The 23237-nt window shown below is 46.9% G+C and overlaps 1 protein-coding gene across 9 annotated transcripts in view; it reads right to left on the bottom strand.

The window, feature by feature from the left end:
* Positions 1-23237, bottom strand: part of ACACA (acetyl-CoA carboxylase alpha) — a 147901-nt gene that overhangs the window by 37609 nt on the left and 87055 nt on the right. For all 9 annotated transcript variants that reach the window (XM_026107303.2, XM_026107289.2, XM_064523106.1 and 6 more), the window contains 4 exons: positions 14471-14740; positions 14014-14111; positions 12702-12822; positions 12158-12268 (listed from right to left, as the gene is read on the bottom strand). In XM_026107303.2, coding sequence (XP_025963088.2) covers positions 12158-12268; positions 12702-12822; positions 14014-14111; positions 14471-14740 — 600 coding nt within the window. The remainder of the gene's footprint in view (positions 1-12157; positions 12269-12701; positions 12823-14013; positions 14112-14470; positions 14741-23237) is intronic.

The following is a 23237-nucleotide window of genomic DNA, read 5'->3' as shown; positions in this document are numbered from 1 at the left end:
TATCGAGAGACACTGTAGACAGCTCAGGTTTACCACTGCTGACAGGCAATGAAAACAGTCTAATATACCGCCTGCTCTCGCCCTTAAATCCCTTTTTGGAGATCAAGATAAATATGCAGCTCCTTTCCCCGAGTGCTCCAGACGTTTCAGTGAAGTGGCAGAGCACTGTGAGGGTCTGTGCAGCGAAATCCCTCCGTAACACCGAGCGAGCGCAGTATTTACTTGTCAGCGTTTGTCAGCGGAGGCACTGCAGTCCCAAGCCGCATTCAGGAGTTGTCCTGATGCGTGCTCGCTCCCTTCATCCGTACGACACGTATGTCCACGCGTGTGCACTCGAGCCTCCGTGCTGGCTGCGGCAGGAGGGAGAGGTGATACACACGCTAGCGCTAAATCGGACCCCGGCTTAACCACAGCCAAACGCACAGCAAGCTACCCGCAATGTTCCCCAGCGCGTGACGGATACGGCCGAGGAGTTAAAGAGTCCGTCTACCTGGGCCAGCGCCAGGCTGGGTGCCAGTCCCCCACCCCACCTCTGCACGTGGGCTCCTGGGAATGATCAGACACCCTGCCAACCCGCTTCGCGCGTGCAGCGGCAGGCTGGATCGGGAGCCAGAGGTGAAGAGGCACTGAAGGGCTAGCCAGCTCAGGGACCACCATCCTCCGGCCTGGGAAAAAATGAATGCAATAGCTCATCCATTTGGCTCTGCTAACCACCTCATCCCTGACCTGAGCAGACTACGTTTTTAAAGGCTGACAAGTAATTCAATCTCCAATTAACAATTTTAAATGGTGCAATGCATATTGCTGTATAAATGTTTCTGCAAGAAAATATCCACGGGTGAAAGAGAATACAGCTGCTCGAGAAGTCCAGAATGGATGTTTCTGCACGTAAAGGATTCAGATGTTCCACGCTCAGCAAAGGCATGAACAGGATTTAGAAACGTCGCCAGACGAGTTAGACAGATGCTACAAACTCATAGGAAAAAAGACTGCACAGGAGTAAGTTCTGTATCTGACACGACCAGGATCTGTGAAAAGGGTGAACTTCAAACCCTGAGATTTCGGGTCAGTGAAGGTACACTGAGTCACATAGAGCAGGAGGTTAAGAAGTGAAAGCCGCATTAGCCCGAGCCTTACAGAAGGCATCTGTGCAACGCCTGAGCGCGTGCACGGAAGGGTTAAGTTTGCAGAGCAGGGCTTTCCTGGGAGAAAGGTTACTAGCACTCACGGGAACAGTCAAAGATGCAGCTACCAGAGCCAGCGGCCACAGAACAGAGATCGAGAAAAGCCCAGCAAGAGGGAGGGCAAAGAACAGGTTCCAGATTTTTAAAGCTCAGATATATAATACACATATAACTGAAAATTGGTAATATTTGACCGCTGATCTTGTGCTTAATTTGGCAACAAAGACAGATGAAAAAGAGCAGCCATGATCAGCAATGCACCAGACAGTAAGCTTCTAGCACCAGAAAATTTGCTTTGAATTAAAATTTCCTCCACCTTTCTTCTTAACTGGGTCACAAGATTAAATAAGAGTAAAAGCCATACAAAATCCAGAAACCGTGTTTCTGGCCACACGAAGTTTGACATGCTGACAGCAAAAGGAAGCTATTGGGGGTCACTATCCCCACACTGAAGATCCCAGACTTGCCCTTTCTGAGGTTTCTAGCGAGGACCCCCTACTTCTGTTACTCCTGCTTTCCTGCACGCCATCCCCGTGCCTTTGCATTCTGGATATAATTCCCTGTTTTGGATACAGCAACAGCAGGTCTGACATTTCCGAGCTAGGTGCAGCAACTGCCGCCTCCGTCAGCTGGAAGGGATCAGCAAGCAGGTCTGGTCTCCTCCCCGCCAGCAGCCTTTCCCCGCGTCCCCTCAAGCACCAACGCCAACCACAGCCAAAAAAGCAGGACGGCCACCAGCTGCCCCTTCCACGTGTGCTGCCAAACAGCCTCCTGGTCACCACAGACCCAGCTCAGAGCCACACAAGCCACTCAGTGTACCCTTCGTTTGCTCCCACAGACAAGTGTGCAGAAAGGAGTGCATTTAATAGGATCCACAGGACAAAACTGCTCCTCTGCGCCTCCATCCCATCAAAGCGATGAGGACACGCGGTGAAGCGGTCAAAGGAAACGCGAGGTCTGGAGCTGCACGTGCTGCAGCTCCGCTGATGGCTGCAAGAACACGTGCTGCTTTGCAGGTAAGGCAGCTTTTGAGTTTACGTGCTTACGTAACACACGGGCAGTATTTTCAACACTGACTTCATCTGCTCTGCGCATCTCTCACTATTACAACGGGACGCCACATTTCTCTTTACCTTACAGGATCTTTGGGAAAAGTACAAAGGAGAGGCAGGATTCTAGCAGCCTTTCCAGCCACTAAAAGACTGTCCTCAACAGGTTTATAGCCATGTCACACGCATTTTAATCATTTTCTAGCACTCTAAATGGTGATGACCTGCTCCTTTCTCCATGTCTCTTGTCTGAGCTGCTAGTTAGTTGAGACGTTCACTGCAAAGCTGGTCTAACTGCAAACTTGGGTGGCTCAAATGTTTCATCAAAGATGAAAGATGTGAAAAAATGACAGCAGAGGCCTTGAATGGGAACCATTATGTAACATAAGTGCTGTTATTATTCAGAGCATATCATGTGTTTATATCAAATGTCAGTGTCAGATTTTTATCCAAATAATTTCAATAATTGCAATTCCCATCCCACAATTTATATTGTCTGCCACAAACCTGAAGCAGAAAAGGAACATGCACATACTATAAATAGCCTAGTTTTCATAAACAGGCAGAAACGATAAAAATGAATGTCTCATCAGAAAACACAACGCAGGAACTTAAAACCTGACTGCTATTATGCGCGGTCAAGCCTCAGCAGATCTTACAGTGCTCATTTCTATCACTCAGCTCTTCCCCAGCACATATCAAGTCATTAGAGGGTAAAATAGTGGCAACACTGAGCAGGAGAACCAAGCCGAGTTCGGATGCAGCAAGAGCCGCGCTGCTCGGCAGACCCCTTCCTCGAGGTGCGAGCCTGCTCACACGGCGGCACGGCGCAGACACCTCCCCTCCGCCTGGAAACAGGCTGCAGTTCTTGCATTTCTAATCTATGAACGTGTGCAGTTCCTGCACTTTTAATTTACGAGCGTTCGGTGGGGGACCCTTCTGACTTGGGAACATATTGGCTCGGTCTAATGCTTGGAGATTATTAAAGTCAGAGCTATACTCCACTATCAAGTCTACAGATCTTTTATTTAGAAGATATGGTGCTCTAAATGCACAAAGAGCTCCCTGTCACCTTCACATTAAAGCCCCTAGTGCCTGGTAAATGGAATTATATAGCTGTCATCTCCTTTCCCCAAAGTTTTAAGAGTACAATGGGCTCATTTTTTCACACTCCATCCCAGCTTCAGAACTAAGAGACCTACTTTGTATTGATTTAAAGTCTCAGAAATAAATAAACCTGCTTCACCAATGTGATTCACAAGAAATTCATGATACACTATTGCATGATATATTTCAAGCTGCGGCTCCAGCTCTTTTTTTCTCTGCTGAGTGATGGGGGAGGTGGGAGGTAGGGGGAGCTGGGGGGAGCTGACAGCCTGATGGTTATTGGAGATGGCTACTGACTGCAAATCCAGAAGCAGGTCTTGCTGGTGGAGCCTTTCTCTCGTTTTAATTTGGTGAGATCAGAGGGGGAAGGGGAAGGAGCAATTGCACTTCGCCTTGGAGGCAGCAGGGGAAGACACGTCCAGATGGACACCGCAACTGCAGTCCGTCCTCCTGCAGCACCTCCAGCCTGGAGATCCCAAAGCACCGTACCAGTGCAAAGGGACCAAGGCTCCACGGCCCATTACACGCAGAAGAGGCATCCTCTCCGTTTGCAGGGGGCAATATCAAGTGTTACTGGGAGGAAACAGTTTTTCCATCCTGCAAGAATTTATGGGAATTTTTGAAAAGAAAACCCTCTTCTGCATTGCAACAGAAAATCAAACTTTGCAATCTGAAGATCTAAACAAATATTAGACAGGGTCAAGATGTTTGCTTCCAACCTCTGAAATATTTGTTATAGAGATTATAAGTAAAAATTAATTTGGAATGAAAAGTCAGGTGGAAGAAAAAAAAAAAGCGCTTTTCATTTGACAAAAGAAAATTCCAAATAAGAAATTCATCAAAACTGGTACTTTTTCCTGAAGAGTTTCAGTTTCAAGGAACTGGCATTTTCAAATGAAAAATGTCTTGTCAAAAAATCCCTGCCTAGCTCTCCTTTCACGGTGCAGGGAGGCTGTGTGTTTTGCTCAAGGTCACTCCATCAGTCAGTGGTAAATCAAAAGGACTCAATATACTTTGCAAACTAAAATTACAGGCCCCTATTCTACATGGTCCAAACACTCATAAATCCCAGCTGTCTCAGACAGGGGTTCCCTAATCTAGACACTAGCCCTATAAACTATATTAATGATTTGTCTCCACGATACTTAAGGTTCTTGTTTTGGTCGTTCTTTCAGTCTCCTCAACCCCAACAGATCCCTCTGACTCGGAGCTCATCCAAGGCTCCAGCGCAGGCACCTCTTTCACCAGGACAGTAACCTGTTCACTTTGCAATGTGGGTTTGGGCTTAAACATGAGGTATTTTGACAATCTTCCAGTGTTGCTCCTCTGGTTCCCACTCAAATATCTAGAATGACAGAAAACTTCTCTGCAATTCACTGGAGAAAAGAGCCGTAGGGAAGCCAACCAGACACCACAAGAGGTAGCACAAAAAATACCTCCTAGGGACACCCCAAGACAGGGGAGGTGAGGACCAGCTACCCTGGGACGTCTCTGAAAAGTGCCTTCTTCCCTGCTCAGGCTGGGTCCAGCCCTGGAGCTCAGGCGCACTGTCAGGTACTGGAGTCAACCCATCAGTAAAAATATGCCCAAAAAGATCACCAGGAATTGAGAGACAATTCCTGTTATATGAAATATAGATAGGTTTAAAATACACAGGAGTTTCCCGGGAAGGTACAGGGAGAAATTCAGATAGGCAGAATACGCACCAATATGCTAAGCTCCTGTTTAGCAGGAATAAATATCCACACACACACACACACCATGGCACAGGCACCTTCCACACAGATAAACGGATCAAGATCCATATTAAAAATGATAGAAAGAGGGAGAAAAAAAAATCAACAAAAATCTATTAGACTTTCTTCCCTAAGCAAACATAAAGGGACTGATAATGTGATGTCTGGAACATAAATCGTCTCTAATGGGAACAATACACAAATATCACCACTTAAAGAAAGGCAATTAAAAACAAAAGGTAAAAATGGAGACTGGTGTTTGTTTATTTGTGCTTGTCTGAAGTCCAGGCATCCACTCTGCCTCCATCAATGTCCCTGCACAGAGCAAAGGCCGTTGTGCCACCAGGACAGCCACCAACCGGCCACCACCAGCAGCTACTGCCTCACCCTCGCCTGACTTTAAAAGAAATGAAATCTGCTCTCCTCCTGCTGCCCAGTGCTGCTTAACTGAGACTGGCTCTTCCAAGAGCTCTATTCTGATCTTGGTTCCCAAAACAAACTGGCTTTGTTGGCATTAAAGTCATCTATGTCGGTGAGGTCCCTCCAGCAGCACCCTGAGATCCTGCACCCAAGAGATCCTCCACTCATGACATTGCTCCTGCTCCCCCCATGTCCTCTGCTGCGACCACCCAAGCAAAGCCCGGCAGCCCCTCCTGCTTCCCCCCCGCTGGAGCCAAGAGCAGGGTAACCTTGGTGAGATCCACAAGAGGTACCGACTAACGCGTAATGCTCTTCAAGTGTCAACTCCTGTTTGACATTTCTTAGGCCCTCTTTGATTAGCATTCTCGAACACATTGCACCCATACGTATCTTCCTAATAGTCTTGCTGTGCCACTACAGAAAGATTCATATCATGCATTAATAATTATAATGTTTCTTTGAATGACAGGGATGGCACTTGCTGTTCTAACTCACATGATTGCTCTCACATGATTGCTTTGATCTAATCCCAAGACCGGAATCATCTCGAGCAGATACTCTGCTATCCCTGCCTTGAATCTCAAAAGAAGACCTTTCCCACATTCTGTATTTTATAGCAAAACCCCCAAACAGCATCAATCTTGCAGGGCCCTTTTCTATTTTTCCAGATTGTGAAATTGGAGGGTAAATATTACTGCTTGCGATCCTGAAGACTGGTCACTCATACACGACAGACTGACAGGCTGCGTAAGCTTCCTACTCCTCACCCCGCGGCTCTGCCAGCGAACCTCAGACCTGCCACGGGAGCCTCTCGTGCGGGCACAGCACCGCAGGAACCGCCCTGCCTGCTCCTCCTGAGTCCTGACCGCGGCCTCACCCTGCTATTCGAGTCCCAACAAGTTCTGCAAGCAGCAGAGACAAGCAATCCGGCAGGGCACGTCCACACGGTGGTCAGAAGAGAGCAAAGGGAAGGGGAGACAACAAGCATCACGGTGCCGCTTGGGCTGGAGTGCCCGAGCACACTGGTTTCAGGTTAGCCCACGTGTACGTTGCTCCTCTGACTGCAGTGGAGATGCTCCCACGAAATTCAACCCCAGATTTACACAAATGGATCCACAAACCTCCTCAAAAGCAGCCACGGGGATCCAAGTGCTAACTTGGATAAATAGTCAGTACAACTCAGGACTGAATTTAAAATCCAAGGATATTCTCTTCTGGCCCTGTGCAAAGGGGTTGTTAGGGTGTTGGATTTTAAATGCAGATTGTCAAAATGATCCTTGCAGCAATTATGGTCTGTTGTATCAACAAGTCCTCAGGGACTCGTTCATAGCCACGCGACTGACACATGCACTACACTATCTTGACACAGCGTGGCACCTATCACGTTAACGTCTTTACCATGCACAAGCAGCGTCTGCACTAATGAAAGACGCATTCGAGAAAGGTCGTTGGACATTTGCTGGTAGTAGCTTTTAAAAGTTTCTTTGATATTTACATATTGCACCAGCAAATCACCAAGCTTCCACTAATAGTCAGTCTCACAAACACATCCCTTTTAAAGCTGTTCTTCAAAAATACCTCCCACTCCCACAAAACGCCAATTCACATTGCCAGAAATAGTGCACTACTCATCTGGTAGATTGCGTCCTGAGCTCTCCAAGGTCTAAACCACTTTATACAAACTTCATAGAAACAGATACATTGCTTAAATTAAGATCATTCTGAGAGCAAGTACTTCCACAGGCAAGTAAGACACCCTGAAGACGGAGCTACCCAGCCTGGCAGTGCACCACAGCTTGCAGGTACCACCCCACCCATCTCTTCTAGTGCTTGCATCTGCAGCACTTCCCACCTGACGAGCTCAGAACACACTGCAAAAAGAAATGAACGAAGCTTTGAAGAGCAAAGTGTCAGCAGGTAACAGCCCAACCCATTTGGATCAAAAATGACATACCACAAGCAGGCAGTCGGTTGGTTGCAGCCTGGGAAATGAAGTCCAGAGTTCTATTTTTTTAACTATGCTTTGAACATTTCATATTTTAGGGGTTTTTGACTGTTTGCCTTTACTGCCTCTTTCTCCACATGGACATATACTCCTGGCAGGTGACATCTGTCAAGCTTGTGCTTGGCACACTCACTCTTTTCCAGCAGCTACATTCTGAATAAAATACTTTCCTTTCAAAAAGAATACAAGGGAAGAGACACTTGGGTGTTCTTGACAAACCCGATTCTTCAGATTCTTTTGTCAAAATACGGGGCAGACACCAGCCAGCAAGGGAGAATCCTTGTGAGGACTGAAACAAAACGCAGCTCTGAAAGCCTGAACCACATCAGCAGTACATTCGACCGGGAGTGCTGGGCTTTGCAGCCCTACTGCTATCAAAGAGAAAAGCAATGGAAATTAACCTGTTAGCGAGAGGCAGCACGTCACCTGTCTCATATGAAATCGCACCACACTAAGCTTATGACGAGGAAAGGGAGTTGAGAGAGGTGGAAAAAAAGGGGGAGGCGGAAAAAAAGGGGGAGGCAGGGAAAGTTAAAAAAAAAAATCTCTGCCTCAGCAAAAGTTTTCATTAAAATTTTAGACAAATGATCTCTGTGTCCTTCTCCCATGCTGCCTGGGGCTCCATGCTATTTCTATGCAAATAACAACCTCGTGGTTTATATCTTATTATTTCCACCGGAGCTGCGGCGACATGACCCGAGACGTGTGCGAGGTAGACAGCGAAAGAGAGAGGGAGAGAAAAAGAGGGAGAGGGAGGGAGAGAGATGGAGTGGCTGCTCGCTGAAGTGTGAAAAAATATTGTCAGGAGTGAGCGGCAAGAACAAAAAAAAATTGCAGGGATAACGTGTTTATTTCAGCCCCTCTCCCCATGTGAACCAGCACCTTTTAAAATTCATTGGGCATCAGGCGATCATGCACAATCCATCTGCTTTCACTTTATCATTTGCATTTCATGCCTCCTGGCTTTTGATGTGCTGATACTTTGATGCAGTCAGGAGACGCGCATTATCATTATTTCAATTTTCAGGGGGGTCAGCGGGCTCGGCACACGCGCGCGCACATTCGCAGGAGAGGAATGAAATGTCATTTCCACCTCTCCACCCCCTGCTGAAATGCAACGGTGAAGACAAAAGGGGGACGGAGGAAGCGCAGCCCCGGTGCCCCACATGCAGAGCACTGTCCCCACCAGAGAGCATCACACCTTTCCCTTCAGCCTTCCCCAGCTCACAGGTCTGGGCTGTAAACAAAGACAGTTTACTCAGGGGAAGAGGGAAATCTTGCACCGCTCTTGTGCAGCTTCCCTCTCACACCTGGCAGGTAATGGGGCTGAGAGAACCCCCACACCTACCCCATATCGGGTGTGTAACGGTGATACGCCCCTGCACTTCTAAAGCAGGGACACAGACATAGTGAACAGCCAGCACACGGTGAGGCAACCCCCAGAACCAAACATTAGCTTCAGCTAAAAACGACACTGACCTTGAGCTCATCCTCTAAGTTATAGGTTGCAGACGGGTTCTGGCAGCTGGACCTTTCCCTCTACACCTAAACCCTCGGGCTGGCTTTACATAATGATAATGAACAAGAGCAGCAACAGATCTGCTGGTACATAATACTTGTCACAGTTTCCTCTGTTCCCCTGTATATTAAAAGGAATCCAATATTCCATAGGAAAAAAAAACAAAAAAAAAACAAACAACTTTCTGCAAAAACCCACACTGGTCTCTGAAAGCCTAATCGTCTCCACTGCTGCAGAAACGTTTCTGCACGGCACATTCTCTTCTTACAGGAAGACGACGTTTCGAAAAGGAGGTGTAGGCAGACACAAGACTGCGTGTAAGTTATGTACACCATCCTCTTTGGAGACAATAATTAAAGCTGGCAATGAAAAATTTTGTCCCAAATCTTTGACACTTAATTGGGAAAAGCTAAAGGAATATTTGTATGCAACTGTATTAGAAAACGTTCACTTCCAACTGCCGTGCAAGGCAGCAGTTTCCATTTATTTATGTATGTCTCAGTCATGATCTTTACCCAAGACCCCATCAGTTGGATAAGGGATCTTCGAACGCCCACAAAAAGTGCTGACATTGCTGCGCAGGGCTCTTCTCAACATTTCATCCACTACAAGCAAGGCTCGCTTGCTCCACAGAGAAAACCACAATGGGTTTCCACCGTAGGACCCTTCTGGGTCTTATCCGTGCACTGCTAAAATAAACAAGACGCATCATGCCCAAACAGCTTCCACAGTCCTACGAAAGAAAACTCTGTTTAACTGGCCCCTGGCTGACACAGGCCTGACTTCTAGCCAAAAGAAAATTCAAATGAACTGTCCCTCTAAGGCAAGGGACAGCTGTTTACCTTTTTAAATATAAGAAGTGGGAGATGGAGGATAAGTCAGAAGTAGATATTGCCTCGGTGGCAAGATGATGCAAATGCATTAGCATTCACCCTTTGCATCACACCCTGCTTAAAATCTCAAGTGGGGCGAGTTTGGCCATGTCAGATTAGCCGCAGAGGTCATTCCACTACACCAGACATAGTTCAGGGACAGTCATAGCTGGATCTATTCAAGAAGCTCTGAATATAACTGCAGAGATGGGAAAATGAAGATCACAGGAATTAGCAAGACACATCACACAACCTCCAGGTGTGTCCAGGTGTGGATTCCTGGCCTCACACTACTGAAGGTCAGGCAAACTCACATAGGCCTGACGGGCTTCAGGCCTCTTTCTGGGAAAGCTGGGTAGGCTGCACTAGGTTCCTCCTTTGTCTGACTTTTAGGCAGGAAGAGGTCCAGTGCCTACATAAATATATACACCTTTCAACAGGCTGTGGGGAGGGAGAGGAAAGGATACACTTCTCCCTGCTGAAGCTCTTGGGATGGGAAAAATCCCCCCAGAAAGCATCTCCTCCTGCCAGTGCCTGCTGACAGATGACAGGTGCTTAAATTAGGTAACTTTTAAATGCCTAAAATTAAGTGAGATTTATCTAGTCCTATAAAAACAAACATTCACTCCATGGGTAGAGAATGCAGTTGAACTTGGAAAGAAGAGGGTAAAAGAGGAGGACTAAACACACTGTTCCTGCCATCTGGGAAGCTCCGCAGGGCCCCGATCCCCACCAAATGACAGCTGGACCCAGGCAACATATTCCACTTCAGCAAGCACTAAACTGAATCAATTTCTTTTTAAAGGATGAATCTTCAAATGCCTCTTTCCCTTCCACTGATGCAGCTGTGTGTGATGTGTGTAAGAGATCTAACTGAGGGTGCTGCGTCCTAGAGTTGATAGGATCAATGCTTCATTCTCTGCCGAGCCCCTTTATTCGGCGGAATAATTCAACGCGAGACCATTTTCCTTTTATCTCCCATTGTAGGGCAGGCACTCCTCGAAACGCAGCCTGCGCTGAAGCACAGCCGCCCCAGGTGCCGGGGAGCGCCGGGGACAAAGCTGCACGCTGGGGAGGGCACTGGCGCCCGCGCCGAGAGGGCTGCGAGCCCTGCCTGCTACACAAGGAGCTGGAGGCTACGATATTAATAGGCGTGGGGCAGCAAGGGAGGAAAACCGCCTTCGGTGAAAAGGAAAGAGCCACTTCAGCAGCGAAAGCAGCAAGTTTCCTTGGAGCCTGCGTTATTCTCCCTGTCCCCCCTCCCAGCTGAGATTTCCAGCAGGTCTCAGCCCTTGATCATCTCCAGCCACGGACTCTTTCCGAGGCTTCAGGGCTCCCCCAGTATTAGCGCAACACCCCGTGGATGGCTGAGAGCTCAGGGTGACTCTGGCTCGCGCGTTTTGAATCCTAGGTCCTCCAGACACAGCCACACTCCCCTGCCGGAGGGCTCCTCCCAAACGCCAGCCAGCCTCTCGGCCCTCCACCAGCGCTCGCTCCTGCACACCCGTGCAACCGCAAACCACGGCGTGGCCTGGCTCCACGAGCACACGCAACAGCCCCCGCACGCTCCGTGTCACGCTGCACACGTGTCTCGCCCACGCACACGCGCGGGGGCAATCCTCCCGTCTGTCTGCTGTGGGGTTGCACATAGCCCCAAGTCTGCTGACTTTTTACTTACCCTTGTGCCGCTGGAAACAGCCCTGTTTCCTCTGTGACAGTACACAGCGGTGGGAGTGGTGGTGCCCAGCCGGTGGGCTCCTCTGCTTCGGTCACTTCGTCTTTGCACACAACCTGTGTTAAAAGCTATTTCTCCTCCTCCCCTTCACCTCTTCATGCTCAAGCCCTTAAACCTGCAGCCCTGCTAAGTCCCCTGCCCAATCTCCAACCAGGAGGCCTTGGGCAAGGCCCCGGCTGTCAGTCTGATGTTCTTCTAAAGAAAAAAAACAGGTGCATGAAAGGACTTGTTTTCCAATCAGAGAAAAAGGAAAAAAAAAAAAAAGAAAAGAAAAGAAAAAAGACTGCAAAAGCAAGAAAGCTTCCCCGACACTGCCCTGTGACACAGCCCTGAGCCGGAGGAGACCTACAAGGTGCGTTAAGCCTCCGGGCCTCGCCCTCTCCACAGCTTTTCCACAGTCTAACAGCAAAAGTGACCCATGGCAGGTACAGTGGTGGCAGCTCCTTGACTCTCAGGCTGAACTTACAGAAATACCAGCTCACTTCACGTAGCTCTTAAGACTGAAATCAGTTAGAGCTGTAAAAACTTACTTTGTTAAGGGCTCCACAGCCGGTCAGGATTATGTGCGAGTTCTCAACCTGGATAGTCCTCTGCCCTAGCCGAACAAGGTAAGCCCCAATTCCAATCGCCCGACATGTAACCTAAAAAAAAAAGACCACACTTGATTTGTCCTATCACACAGCCAAAACCTATCAATTCAAATGTCTCGATAAAACCAGTCCATCTTTGTATTACAAGGCTACAAAAACTACCTCTCATTGCAAAACTCCAGAGCCTATTCTTTTCGTAAAGCAAAGTATCTGATAATGTATTTTATTTCACAGAGGAGAAGCAGCAGCTTATAGACAAAGCAAACAGGAAATCAAATGACTGCTTTCCAAAGGTGTTTTAAATTTAGTCTGAAACAGATCCAGACCTGTAATGGTGCAAATAGTGTTGCTCAAAGTCGATGGGGATGAGTCAATTTACATCAACAAAAAGTCTGATCCCAGATGTATCTTTTGGATTTCACTGCAAGATTTTCAGTTGAAACAGATGATGCAGTTTGAAGAATAGAAAGCAGAGGGGGATTACCAGATTGATGGTGATAATACTCTCATAGGCTAAAGATGATTCTCCAGCAATCATGCCAGATCCTCTGAGGTTCTCTATTCCAAGTCCGTCTTCCTTCCCGATAATATCTGTTATCTTATACCTGAGGGAGACACACACAGGCTTTGAGTCACAAGGTCCAGCGATTTGCTGAATCAGTTTGTTACAAAGAAAATGAAAAGTGACTAAATATCATTAAGGCTCCAAAGACTAATGTGCACAATACCCGGCCAGGACTTATACATGAGCTCGTTCTGCAGCCTTGCTGAACGCCATGGAGCAGTCCTACGTACGAGCGGTCAAACCAGCACCGCAAAGAGAAACTGCCAAGGGAGAGGAACGCCCATGAGAAATGTTCCTCTGTCATTCCCATAGGATATGAGGAACAGACTGATCGTAAAACAAAGGGAAAATTCAGCCAAAAGGAGAAAAATAGAACAAGACATTATAATTAGGCTCTTACCTTTTCTTCACTTTCTTCTTTCACGCCTTTTTTCCTCAGTCCTGTCCCTTCTTATTTGGCTCTCTCAGGCTGGCTTCTGTCTTTTCCACTAGGCCCTTGCTAAGTAAAGTACTTCCGCATGTACTTAAGTGCTCCACTGAAGTGAGCCACCAGCTCCTGCGCTGCACACACAGGCATGCACACAGCCCCACACCCGGCAGCAGCCTTTTGTTCCTTCAGAGCTTGTCAGTCTGCAAACTAGTGTCTCTCTCCTTCCTAAGCACATCCTCCTCCTTCCCCCAGGAGCACCACTGCAGCTGCCTTCTGGCTCCCAAAGTTTCTTGGCACCTCATCTTCACAGGTCCTACTTATGGGATGTAGCTGGGAAGATACAAGTGCCTAGAGTAGACGTGTGCATGGAAAACTGTATGCTGTAAGACAGTTCAGTGCAACCACTGCACCCTAACCCATAAAAATGCTTGGAGGGCTTAGCCTTCACTCAGAGAAATTCTTCTATCCTTGCTTTGGAGTCTAGCAGAAAAGCTCTTCTCAAAATTTAGACTGCAAGCCTTTGGGCAAGAATCATCTTCCTGACCACACAGTGTTTACCACTGCAGGACCCTCAGTCGTGACCGGGACCCCCAGGCAGTACCGTTACGTCATCACGGCGCTACCTCAAACAAGGCAACTTTCTACTCTATTGCTCCGTTCTCTGAGCACACAGAGCTATGGCTTTCTACATAAGCTGATCCTAAAGAATATTCTAGCTGAAGACAAGGGCAGGAGTATATCACCTTCTTGCATTCCCAAGGACAAACAGAAAGGTTTTCTTTCTGACTGGTCCGTGCTTACCTTGACTCTCCGTTGTCCTCCACATGCTCACAATGAACCGAGTTCAGGGCACTGACTTTCTTGTAGTCTTGAGGAGTCAGGTACAAGTATTTGTATCCCTGCAGGGAAAAACAGTTCATTCATCTCATTCTCATCTGTAATTCCTTCCAGACCTCCAGCACCCCCTTCCAAAAACAGAGCTTCAAGGGAGCAGAATTTAATCCCAGGGAGTGGTAGGAACATCCTTCCTCAGCATCAGGGCTCTAGCTGAGGCCAGTGAAATCTGGGGGTTCTTTCATCCTTTAGTGCTAATTCATTTTGGATACCAGTTCTACTGTCTGAGTAGACCTGATACCAAGGAGAGCTTTGGACCAAACAGTCTGGCAAACATACAGCTCACCTCTATTGAAACAGCCTGTGTAAAAATAAAATCATCTTGTGTGCTATGGTTTCACCTCTGATTCCAGTGCCTCCTTACTTTGTATGGGTCATCCGGGTCTTCCCAGGCAACATGGAACATGTGCCGAATCTCCTCAGCCAAACCAATCCTGGCTCCGCTGTTGGCAGCCACATAGATTCGGGGAATACCATGTGTCCGAGCAAGTTCAGAAGCCCTCAGGAACAGCACATCCTCTTGAGGCCCAAAAGAACCTATCCGGTATGTAATGTCGTTGCCAATGACAATGATATCACGGCCTTCTGGATACTCAGGGGTTTTCAAAGTCATTTTCCAGGCCACCATCCCAATCTGCAATCAAAGAACAGAGAGAGAGGGGAAAAAAAGAAAAGTAAATGTATACCTTCAAGTAGTGAAAGAAGGAACCAACATATGGGCCATTTTTCTTGTATGTGCTGCACTTTATCGATTTTCTTTGGGAACTCCACGAACAGAGCTCTGATGTACGCTGCCAATGTCGAGCACAGTTGGCAGGACTTGAGCCCTACCACTGTCAGTGGAGCACATCCTCCACTCTGCTGCTTTCTTCCACCCGAGGCACTAACACCGGCCCTCCTGCTACCCATTCAGGGACTTGTCACAGGTCCAAAACACGTTCTGCAAATGCCCCTCTCACCGCATGCTGCCTTTGTTCCACACAACAGAACGCAGAGCGTTAGGCTGGATGTTCTGCTCCACTGGACACTTGACCATCTGTTTAGGTTACCCAGCTGATCACCACGGAACCTCATCACACTGGTTCTCTCTCACCCTGCCCTCATTTTAATAATCCTTTTATTTTGTAACTACCTCCATTTTTTCTGTCTTTCCTTTCATTCCTTTGGCTCTTCCCCTTTTCCTTCTCAAATAGTGCAGCAGCTTCTTTCCAGCCCCACCTGGATAAGTAATGCTTTAGCTGCGTATTTTTCTTTTCTTTGTAAATCACCAGATGATCTCTTCTGGCCCATCTTATGGAGATGAGCAACATCTGTGCCCCGCACCTCCCATCTCTTCGCCTCTGCATATCGCTGCACGAGGGAGCTGGCCATCGTGGAATGCCATTAACAGATGGAAATAGCAGCGTCCCCTGAAGCCCCCATGCATCACCCCGTCTCAGCTCGCCCAAGGATCATAAGCTCTGAGTACACATTCCTCAAGCCGACTGCACATCCTCCGCAATCAGGAGGGCTGAAACTCGGCATACAGAACATCATGAACTAAAGTGGGAGGGGGAGCGGGGAGAAGCAGCAGACAGATATGTGCTATTTAATCCAAATCAAAATGGCACAATACACAGTCGAGATCCAATCAGCATCTGCAGTAAGATATGCCATAATAGGCTCATTAAAAAAAATAAAAAGGCAGAGGAATTAATCAAAGGGTCATTGGAAGTAAAGGAGGCAGCAACCCAAAAATATTAGAACTGGCTACTGGCAGATCCTTCCCTTACACCTCCCCTTTGGAGAGCTGAGATTGTAGGTTAACGGGAAGATGTGTTTCAGTTCACCTTCTCACTGGTCTCTGTTTCACTCAATGCTGTTTGGACTGATATGTTGTAAGGGATTAATTTGTTTGTTTTCTTTTGAATATTTGCAGAATTACAGTTACATCTTAGCATCCTACAGTAGCGTTTGGAAGAGAGAGATCCTGCAGCAGTTCCAAAGACAAAAGCATAAATCCCAAAAGGTCAATAGGTTGCTTCATTAAAATACCAGAATTGTTGCAAAATGAAAGGGTAAGTTTTAATGCCGTACAACAAGCGGATGCAGCTGGTGGCCAGGCACAGACAAAAGGCTCCTCAGCAAAGACACCAGGGTCACACAGACAACCTGTCCAGAGCCTGAAAGAGCCACCTCGTTGATCCCAAATAAATCCACACAGCCAGAGCGCATTTTGGAACTTTGGCTTTTCTATTACTGGACTTTCACAGGAGAAAAAGAGAACAAAAAAAGCATGAAAAAAAGGACAAGAAACGTAAGCTTCCTCCTTCTGACCTCACTGTTACATGAAGAGAGACGTCAAAGGCTGGATATCAAGTGTCTCTGGCTCGGACTCTCAATGGTGGTGGTGTAATTAGAAACAGCAGATTGAAAAAATCTGTAAATCCAAAGTTCAAGGCTACAAGATCAGCTTCAAAGAAACAGGGGATGCCCATCGGTACCCCATCACCTCCTGCAGCTCAGTTCTCCACTGTATTTTGCAGGCTCATTTTTCTCCACCATTACTGAAACCTGCAAGAGGGCATTTGCCAAAGCTGATACCAGCCTCAAGGAACAACTTTATTTCTTGACAGAAATCCAGAGGGAAGACAGAGTACTATTCTCTTTAAGACTGCACCATAAACTTCTTCCGAAGTAGCACAGAATTAACACTAATTCACATTGAAGCGGCCGCGCCCACGCAGTGACACCGATGCCATCGGCCAGGGCCGTGCCAGGAAGCACTTGGAGGAACACGAGCTACGTGAGCTGCCGAAGAAAGGCTCAGGCTTTGCGTTCACCAAATCCTTCCTCGCTGCTGCAGCAAAGTGCAAGGCAGGAACACGCACGGGCATCGCGGGAAGCCTACGCAACGCTCAGCACGCGCTGAAAGCAAAACGCTGGCGTCCTCAGCTTACGCGGGAGGCAGAGGAATTAACGCCTGCACCAGCGACAGAGCTGGGCTAGTTTCCCAGGCTATTCTCATCTCACAGGCTGCCTCTGCCTCCCAGGATATAAGGCATTTTTCTCAATTTCATCAACTTGTTGGTTTTTGACTTTAGTACAAAAACATCCATACTCAAAACACTTCCCATTGAGAAAATTCAAACCATAGCAGAAGTCCTCAAACAGCTTCCTAACCTGGGGTTGTGGATGCTCTGCACAAACAGAAGCCCTTTTGCCGCTGCTGCTTAGTAGAATAGGAAAAACTATTTAGCAAAGGCACAGTAACTACATAAACTCCTGAAAACAGTCTGTAACTGATAAATGCGGTGCAATCACATGCTCTTTAAAAAAAAGAAAGAAATTGAAGTGCACCACTTCAACAATTTGTGTGCCTTTCTGCATCCCCAATACAGACTATATTTTGTGCCATTTATCCAGTAATAAAAATCACAGGGCACAGCTAAGGCTTTTTTTCCCATGAACAATGTAGATTCTGTTTAAATTTATGGGTAGTGGCGGATAGCTTTCTATTTCAGGGGAAAAAAAAAAGTGATGAGATTTTTAAGTTAACGGCGGCATGCCAAAAAATGGAGAGTTCACAGGTTAATTAGAGAGGCTGAGCTAACCACCTAAGAGCACCGTCAGAACAACGGCAAGCCCCTGCGCGATGGTGAGCAGCAGTGGTTGCAAACCGGCTTTTGAAGAGCCGGTGCAGCCTGGAAGTGCTTCTCTTGCCATAGCTCTATTCCCAGCAGCTCCAGGAATGAAGAGAGGGAGGAAAAAATAAAAGCCAGAACCGTCTTATTTAACTGTTTTTATGTTGGCAAAATGATTTGTGCCACAGTATTTCCATAAGAAGTGGGACCATTATTCTCCTGTAGGAACACATTTGGTTTGAAAAGTATCACCGGACAGAACGTGAAAATCAAAGCGGATGAATTATTCACAGCCCCCGATCAGAAGTGATCATTATTTCTGATGCTCCAAACTGTGATTAGGATTCAGCACTCAGATGTCATTTGCTCCCTGAATAACACCAGCAATGCCGAATAGCATGACACACATATATTACACACAAGTTTTATATATATAATTTTATACACACCTTCTCCCACTAGATCTTTGGCTTAATGTAACCATTAACAGATAGTAAAAACATGATATTAACTACGTTCGTTTTCATGGCACTCATAAATGCTATTAGTTTGACACACAGTGTCAACACTAATCATGGCCTAAAATTAACACCAAAATTGACTTCAACATTAATTGCACTATCGATGCGAACAGTAATACACACAGTGATGCAGCTACAAATTGACTGCTAGTGGCAGCCAGGGCTGCTGACAGACACCAAAGGGAAGGAGAAGGGGAAGGGGAAAGGGGAAAGGAGAAGGGGAAGGGGAAAGGGGAAAGGAGAAGGGGAAGGGGAAAGGAAAGGAGAAGGGGAAGGGGAAAGGAAAGGAGAAAGGGAAGGGGAAAGGGGAAAGGGGAAAGGGAGCCGCCTCCGCGCTTACCCCAACCGCGCGGCAGCCAGGGCAGAGAGGGGCTGGTGCTCCGGTGGAGGGAGCTTTTAAGTCCCTTTCTAGCAGGTTCCCTAATTCCTGAAGAAGGGGAGATTGACATAAAACAGGATGTGAACTCAAACAGTTTATTAGTTGCAGCATCTATGTTTGAGTCATGCCAGCTTTGTTATTTTATTCTGTTTCTTTCTGAATAGGGATGATGTTTGAGCCTAGGTACTTTATACCGTGCTTCATTTTATTTATATTTCCAAATTTGGAAAGCTGGATGTGGGTCTCTAAATGTCTAAGTAGAGAAACTGAGCTTAAGAAAGGCTTCAATAATAGACATTTAAGTACCCTGGCAAAAAATTTGTCTCGTTTCCATTCCATTGAATCTATACAGCATAGATGTTTTTTAAAGTTAGAATATACATAAAATGTGAAGACATTTGCATGTCAGTATTTATTACATGCAGAAATTATAATGGAAAAGGAAATGCAACAGTTGCAGAGCCTAGCATGTGCACACTGGAAATGCCAAAGCTGAACGCTAATGAAACCACATTTCCCCCCCACCGTGCATTTACATTCTTACATCTTTAAAGCATAGGAACACGTGTCCCCCTTGCAGGACCTCTCTCTGATTCTGGAGCTAAACTGGTGTCCCTTGACTCTAAAAATGCCAAATCACTCTTTGACGCACAGGAGTGGATGGATGCCGTGCACAGAGGCAGCAAACACACTCCCAGAAATTTCACTTGATGCAGCCAAAACAATCTTCCTATTGCATCATTTGAACCAGATGCCCAGAACTTCAGATCTCAAAGAACACCTCCCTGCCACTGTACTGCGACCAAAAGCAGCGAAAAAAGAAGAGCGTCATGGCCAAGGGCAGGAGATGGAAGAAGCGGTTCCAGGACACGCAGCAGCAAAGGCTCGCCCAGGAAAGGGCCATGACGCACGTGGCTTGAGCAGCCGCTGGTCAGCGGAACGAGCGGGACTTGAACCTGTCCTGGCTCCTTCTCCGAGACTACGGGGCACCGAGGGCAAGCCAGGACGCGGAGCGGCAAAGGGTGGGATGATGCTCAGTGAAACTGGGCGTACAGACACGGCACCAAAAGGAAAGCTCCCCCCCCAACAAACAAAAATGCTTAGAAACAGCGTAAAATTAGTTCTTGCTGCATATTTGCTTGTGTTGCAAGTTCCTCCTGGGGACAGCTAAAGGCATCTTGCTGAACTCAGAGCAAATTTCTATCAAATTTGCGTTCCTGCTCCAAGCCCACAAAATTAGTTGTGAGCAAAACTGCCAAATTATTCACCAAGAAAAAAGCATTTTTGATGAAGCTTTCCAAACAAAACAACAAAAAAATCCTCCCTAGGCAAGGTGTAAGGCCTGAAAACTTCAGCTGAAATAGTTTGCACATGGTAACATTACAGACTGATAAGGATAGATTACAGAGAGCAGTGGATAACCTTTATTAGGAGATTTCTTGTTGTAGGCAAGAACTTTCTCGCCTACAGTGTCCTTATACACGTGTTCAAACATATACATCAAAATACAGAATAAAACTCTTTGTGCCATCACACAGATCCGCGATCTAGTAATGCTTATCTGAGGATTTCAAAACCCTTCAAGAAATTTAGGGCTCCAGGTGCCCTTTGAATTAGACATGATTCGGGCAGTCACTGCTTCCAGCTTCCTTTTAAGCTTCACCTGTGATGTGTGGGGTTATTTGTAATTTTTGTAAAATATAATTTTTGTAAAACAGTAAGAAATATCATAAATGCCTTCTACAGCTGTGATGTAAATGTAAAAACTTCATAAAAGTTGGGATTACAGGAAAGGTAACAGATTTAAAATTCCGTGATTGTTTGAAAGCATTTTGAAATTCCTCAGTCATACCCAATTATATAAAACCACACAAACACTTTATTCGAACTACCGGAAAAATCTGGTACATAGATTTTCTTATAATCTTCCAAAAATTCACCTCTTCAGTAGTTATGATAAATCCTAGCTCAAAGATAAATATTAGAGGCTCATCATGCGCTGCTTTGTTTGGAAAGGCTTTTCAAAGCTTAGACGTCTAGCACTGCTACAACATACATGTACTTCTTTTAAAATCACACTATTGGAGATACAGGGTCCACTGCGCTGTGCGAAACGGACGCACCGAAGGAACCAGTCGGCATGAATATGAACCCCAGCAGCACGACGGGTTCACCCCAGGCAGGTCGGGGAAGCCCCACTTAACTGCACAACCACAGCTGAGCCGCGCAGAAGCTCTGGACATGGGCGACGGGCCCCATCCCGGCTTGGGGGGCGAAGAGCCCCCGCACCCCTCCACCCACCCCTACGCGCCCCGCTACACTAAAGTGGCATTAAACGTTCCAGGCATATAAACAGAAAAAAAAAAATTAGCTTCCAGTGATGTCAAGGGACAGTCCTTTATTTTATATGATCTCACACTTGCCAAAAGGTAGCCCACCTTCTGCTCAAAATACCCCTCTCCAGGCCACGACAAAAAACCGTGCTCTGTTCTGAACCCTGCCCCCACCTCTCACTGCGACATCCGAGGATCTCGTCGATAGGGGCTGAAATTACCCTGCCGAAGGAGGATCACCTTCGGAAATTGCACCGCAAGTATCTCCGATGAGGAGATGCCGCTTGCTGTGCGGCACAAATAGTTGTCCAGCTTCCCTGTTATTTAAGCCCATTCCTACTGCCACAGGAGCCTTCGGGTCAGGATTGCTCCCAAAACCCATCAAGGAGGGCTGGGAAATACAAAGAGAAACAACTGTTTTTTCAGTAATCTCCAGGAAAAATAGTGGCAGGAGGGGGAGATGCACGGATGTTTTCCATTGAGCTTCACGTTAATTCCCGACTTTGCAAACATGCACCCTCTTCCTTTCCTCAAGTTCTTTCCCATCTGCCCAGCTGACGGTTTAATGCCCTGTGCCTGCCACAAAAGGTGGGAACAGGGGGTGACAAAGCAGAACACACGGCTCAGCTATGAAGCTCCGCTTGTATAAAATTCATTAGCTACAGCTCCCAGCCCCGGGCAGCCCCGGGGCTGCTGAAACAGGGTCTGAGCCGCCCCTCGCCCACCGCTGTCCTGAATTTCACCTGGCCAAACCTTCCCACGTTCACGAGCAAGGGTGCCTGCCAGTGCTCCAGCTAACAGGTCCGATCACGGATTATTTCTGAACCTCATGCGACTGAGAAGGAAAAACTGTGACATCTAGTGCCAATATGAAAAATTACACGTTTTACATGAACATTGCATGAGACTGAAATGAAAGGTAACGTGGGGTGCTGCTGCAGGCGCTCCTTACACTCGCTCCCTCCTTGTCCTTGAAGATTAGTTGGGTCTTATCAGTGAATGGTGCTGTCCTAACGCTAGAGGACCATGGTAAACTTTAGTCAAAATATATAAAGTGCTATAGAAGAAAACATCAGACTGCCCAGCTCAGGAATGACAAGCAATACAAGGAGCTTGCCAACGGGCTGAGGAAATTACCTTTTTACACTAAAATTTCAGCTAATACGTTAGTCTTCTGAACAAAGCCACCTTCAAAGGGTATTTGAAGAGGACATCTCTACACTGTAGGTCAGGTCTCAGAGCTACTGCAAGCAACACATTTTTAAAGCCTGTGAGTTGCCGTATACTTCTGATCTCTAGCCCTGCGTACCTGTCTGTGTCCACACAATTTCTGACACCTTCAGAGGTTTCCCTGTTTTAACACAGCCACGTAACTACAGAGCAACACCGGAGGCTCAGAGGTCAGCCTGCGGCGTGCCGGCGTCGAGCCGCTGGAGCAGGAGGCTCCAGGAGAGCCGCAGCAGAGCGGGACGCTCCCACGCGCTCCGCGGGCTCTCACGCTCTTCCAGCGGGATGGAAAGCTGCATCCTTTCCAACCCATCCCTCCCCACATCAACACAGCAAGTCCCACTTACAGACCACCATCCTGCCTGCCCAAAGGAGAAGAGCTTTGCCAGGAACACAGAAGACTCCTACTAAAAACAAAGACTTACATCTATTTAAGAAAAATTTAATTAGCGGGTATGTTAAGTCTTGTGGTATAAGCTAAATCAGCATCCAGGCAATGGTATGAACTTTATGTTCTTCTTAATGCCATTTAAGGGTAGAATGCAGTTGTTTCTAACCTTCTGCAAGTGTTTTTTTCCTATGCAGTCTCTGTACATTTCAACGGCCTGTGCTTATCTTAAGAGTCAGATCGGATACAGGCTGAGCATCCCCCTTACGGTGCATCGTTCTTGATACGCTCCCAGTTGTACATTATATTATGTCCCACTTGCCCTTCACTCAGTAATGCACTCAGGATCATTAGAAGGGAGCTGCTGACTGGTGATTTTTCTGACAAAATACTGTCTTCTTCAGCTCTCTTATATACCTACTGGTTCTGAAAATTGTTTACAAACTGTTCTTAACTTTCTATTGCTGTGAATTCAGTCCTGTTGAGTGTGCTGGCCTACTGAAGTCCTACGATAGCAGACAGACCTTACTAGAAGAGTCTCACATGCGAGGGAGGAGTCAAAGCACCAGACTGGTAATAGGGGACAGACACACACAAAAAAAAAAGAGAGCAACTAGAGACCAGGACACAGTTCAGGAGTTTAATGTGAAGGATTGGAAC

The sequence above is a fragment of the Dromaius novaehollandiae genome, chromosome 19 (assembly GCF_036370855.1).
Source record: "Dromaius novaehollandiae isolate bDroNov1 chromosome 19, bDroNov1.hap1, whole genome shotgun sequence".
Taxonomy (NCBI): Eukaryota; Metazoa; Chordata; class Aves; order Casuariiformes; family Dromaiidae; genus Dromaius; species Dromaius novaehollandiae.
This window is presented reverse-complemented; position numbering and strand designations above follow the sequence as displayed.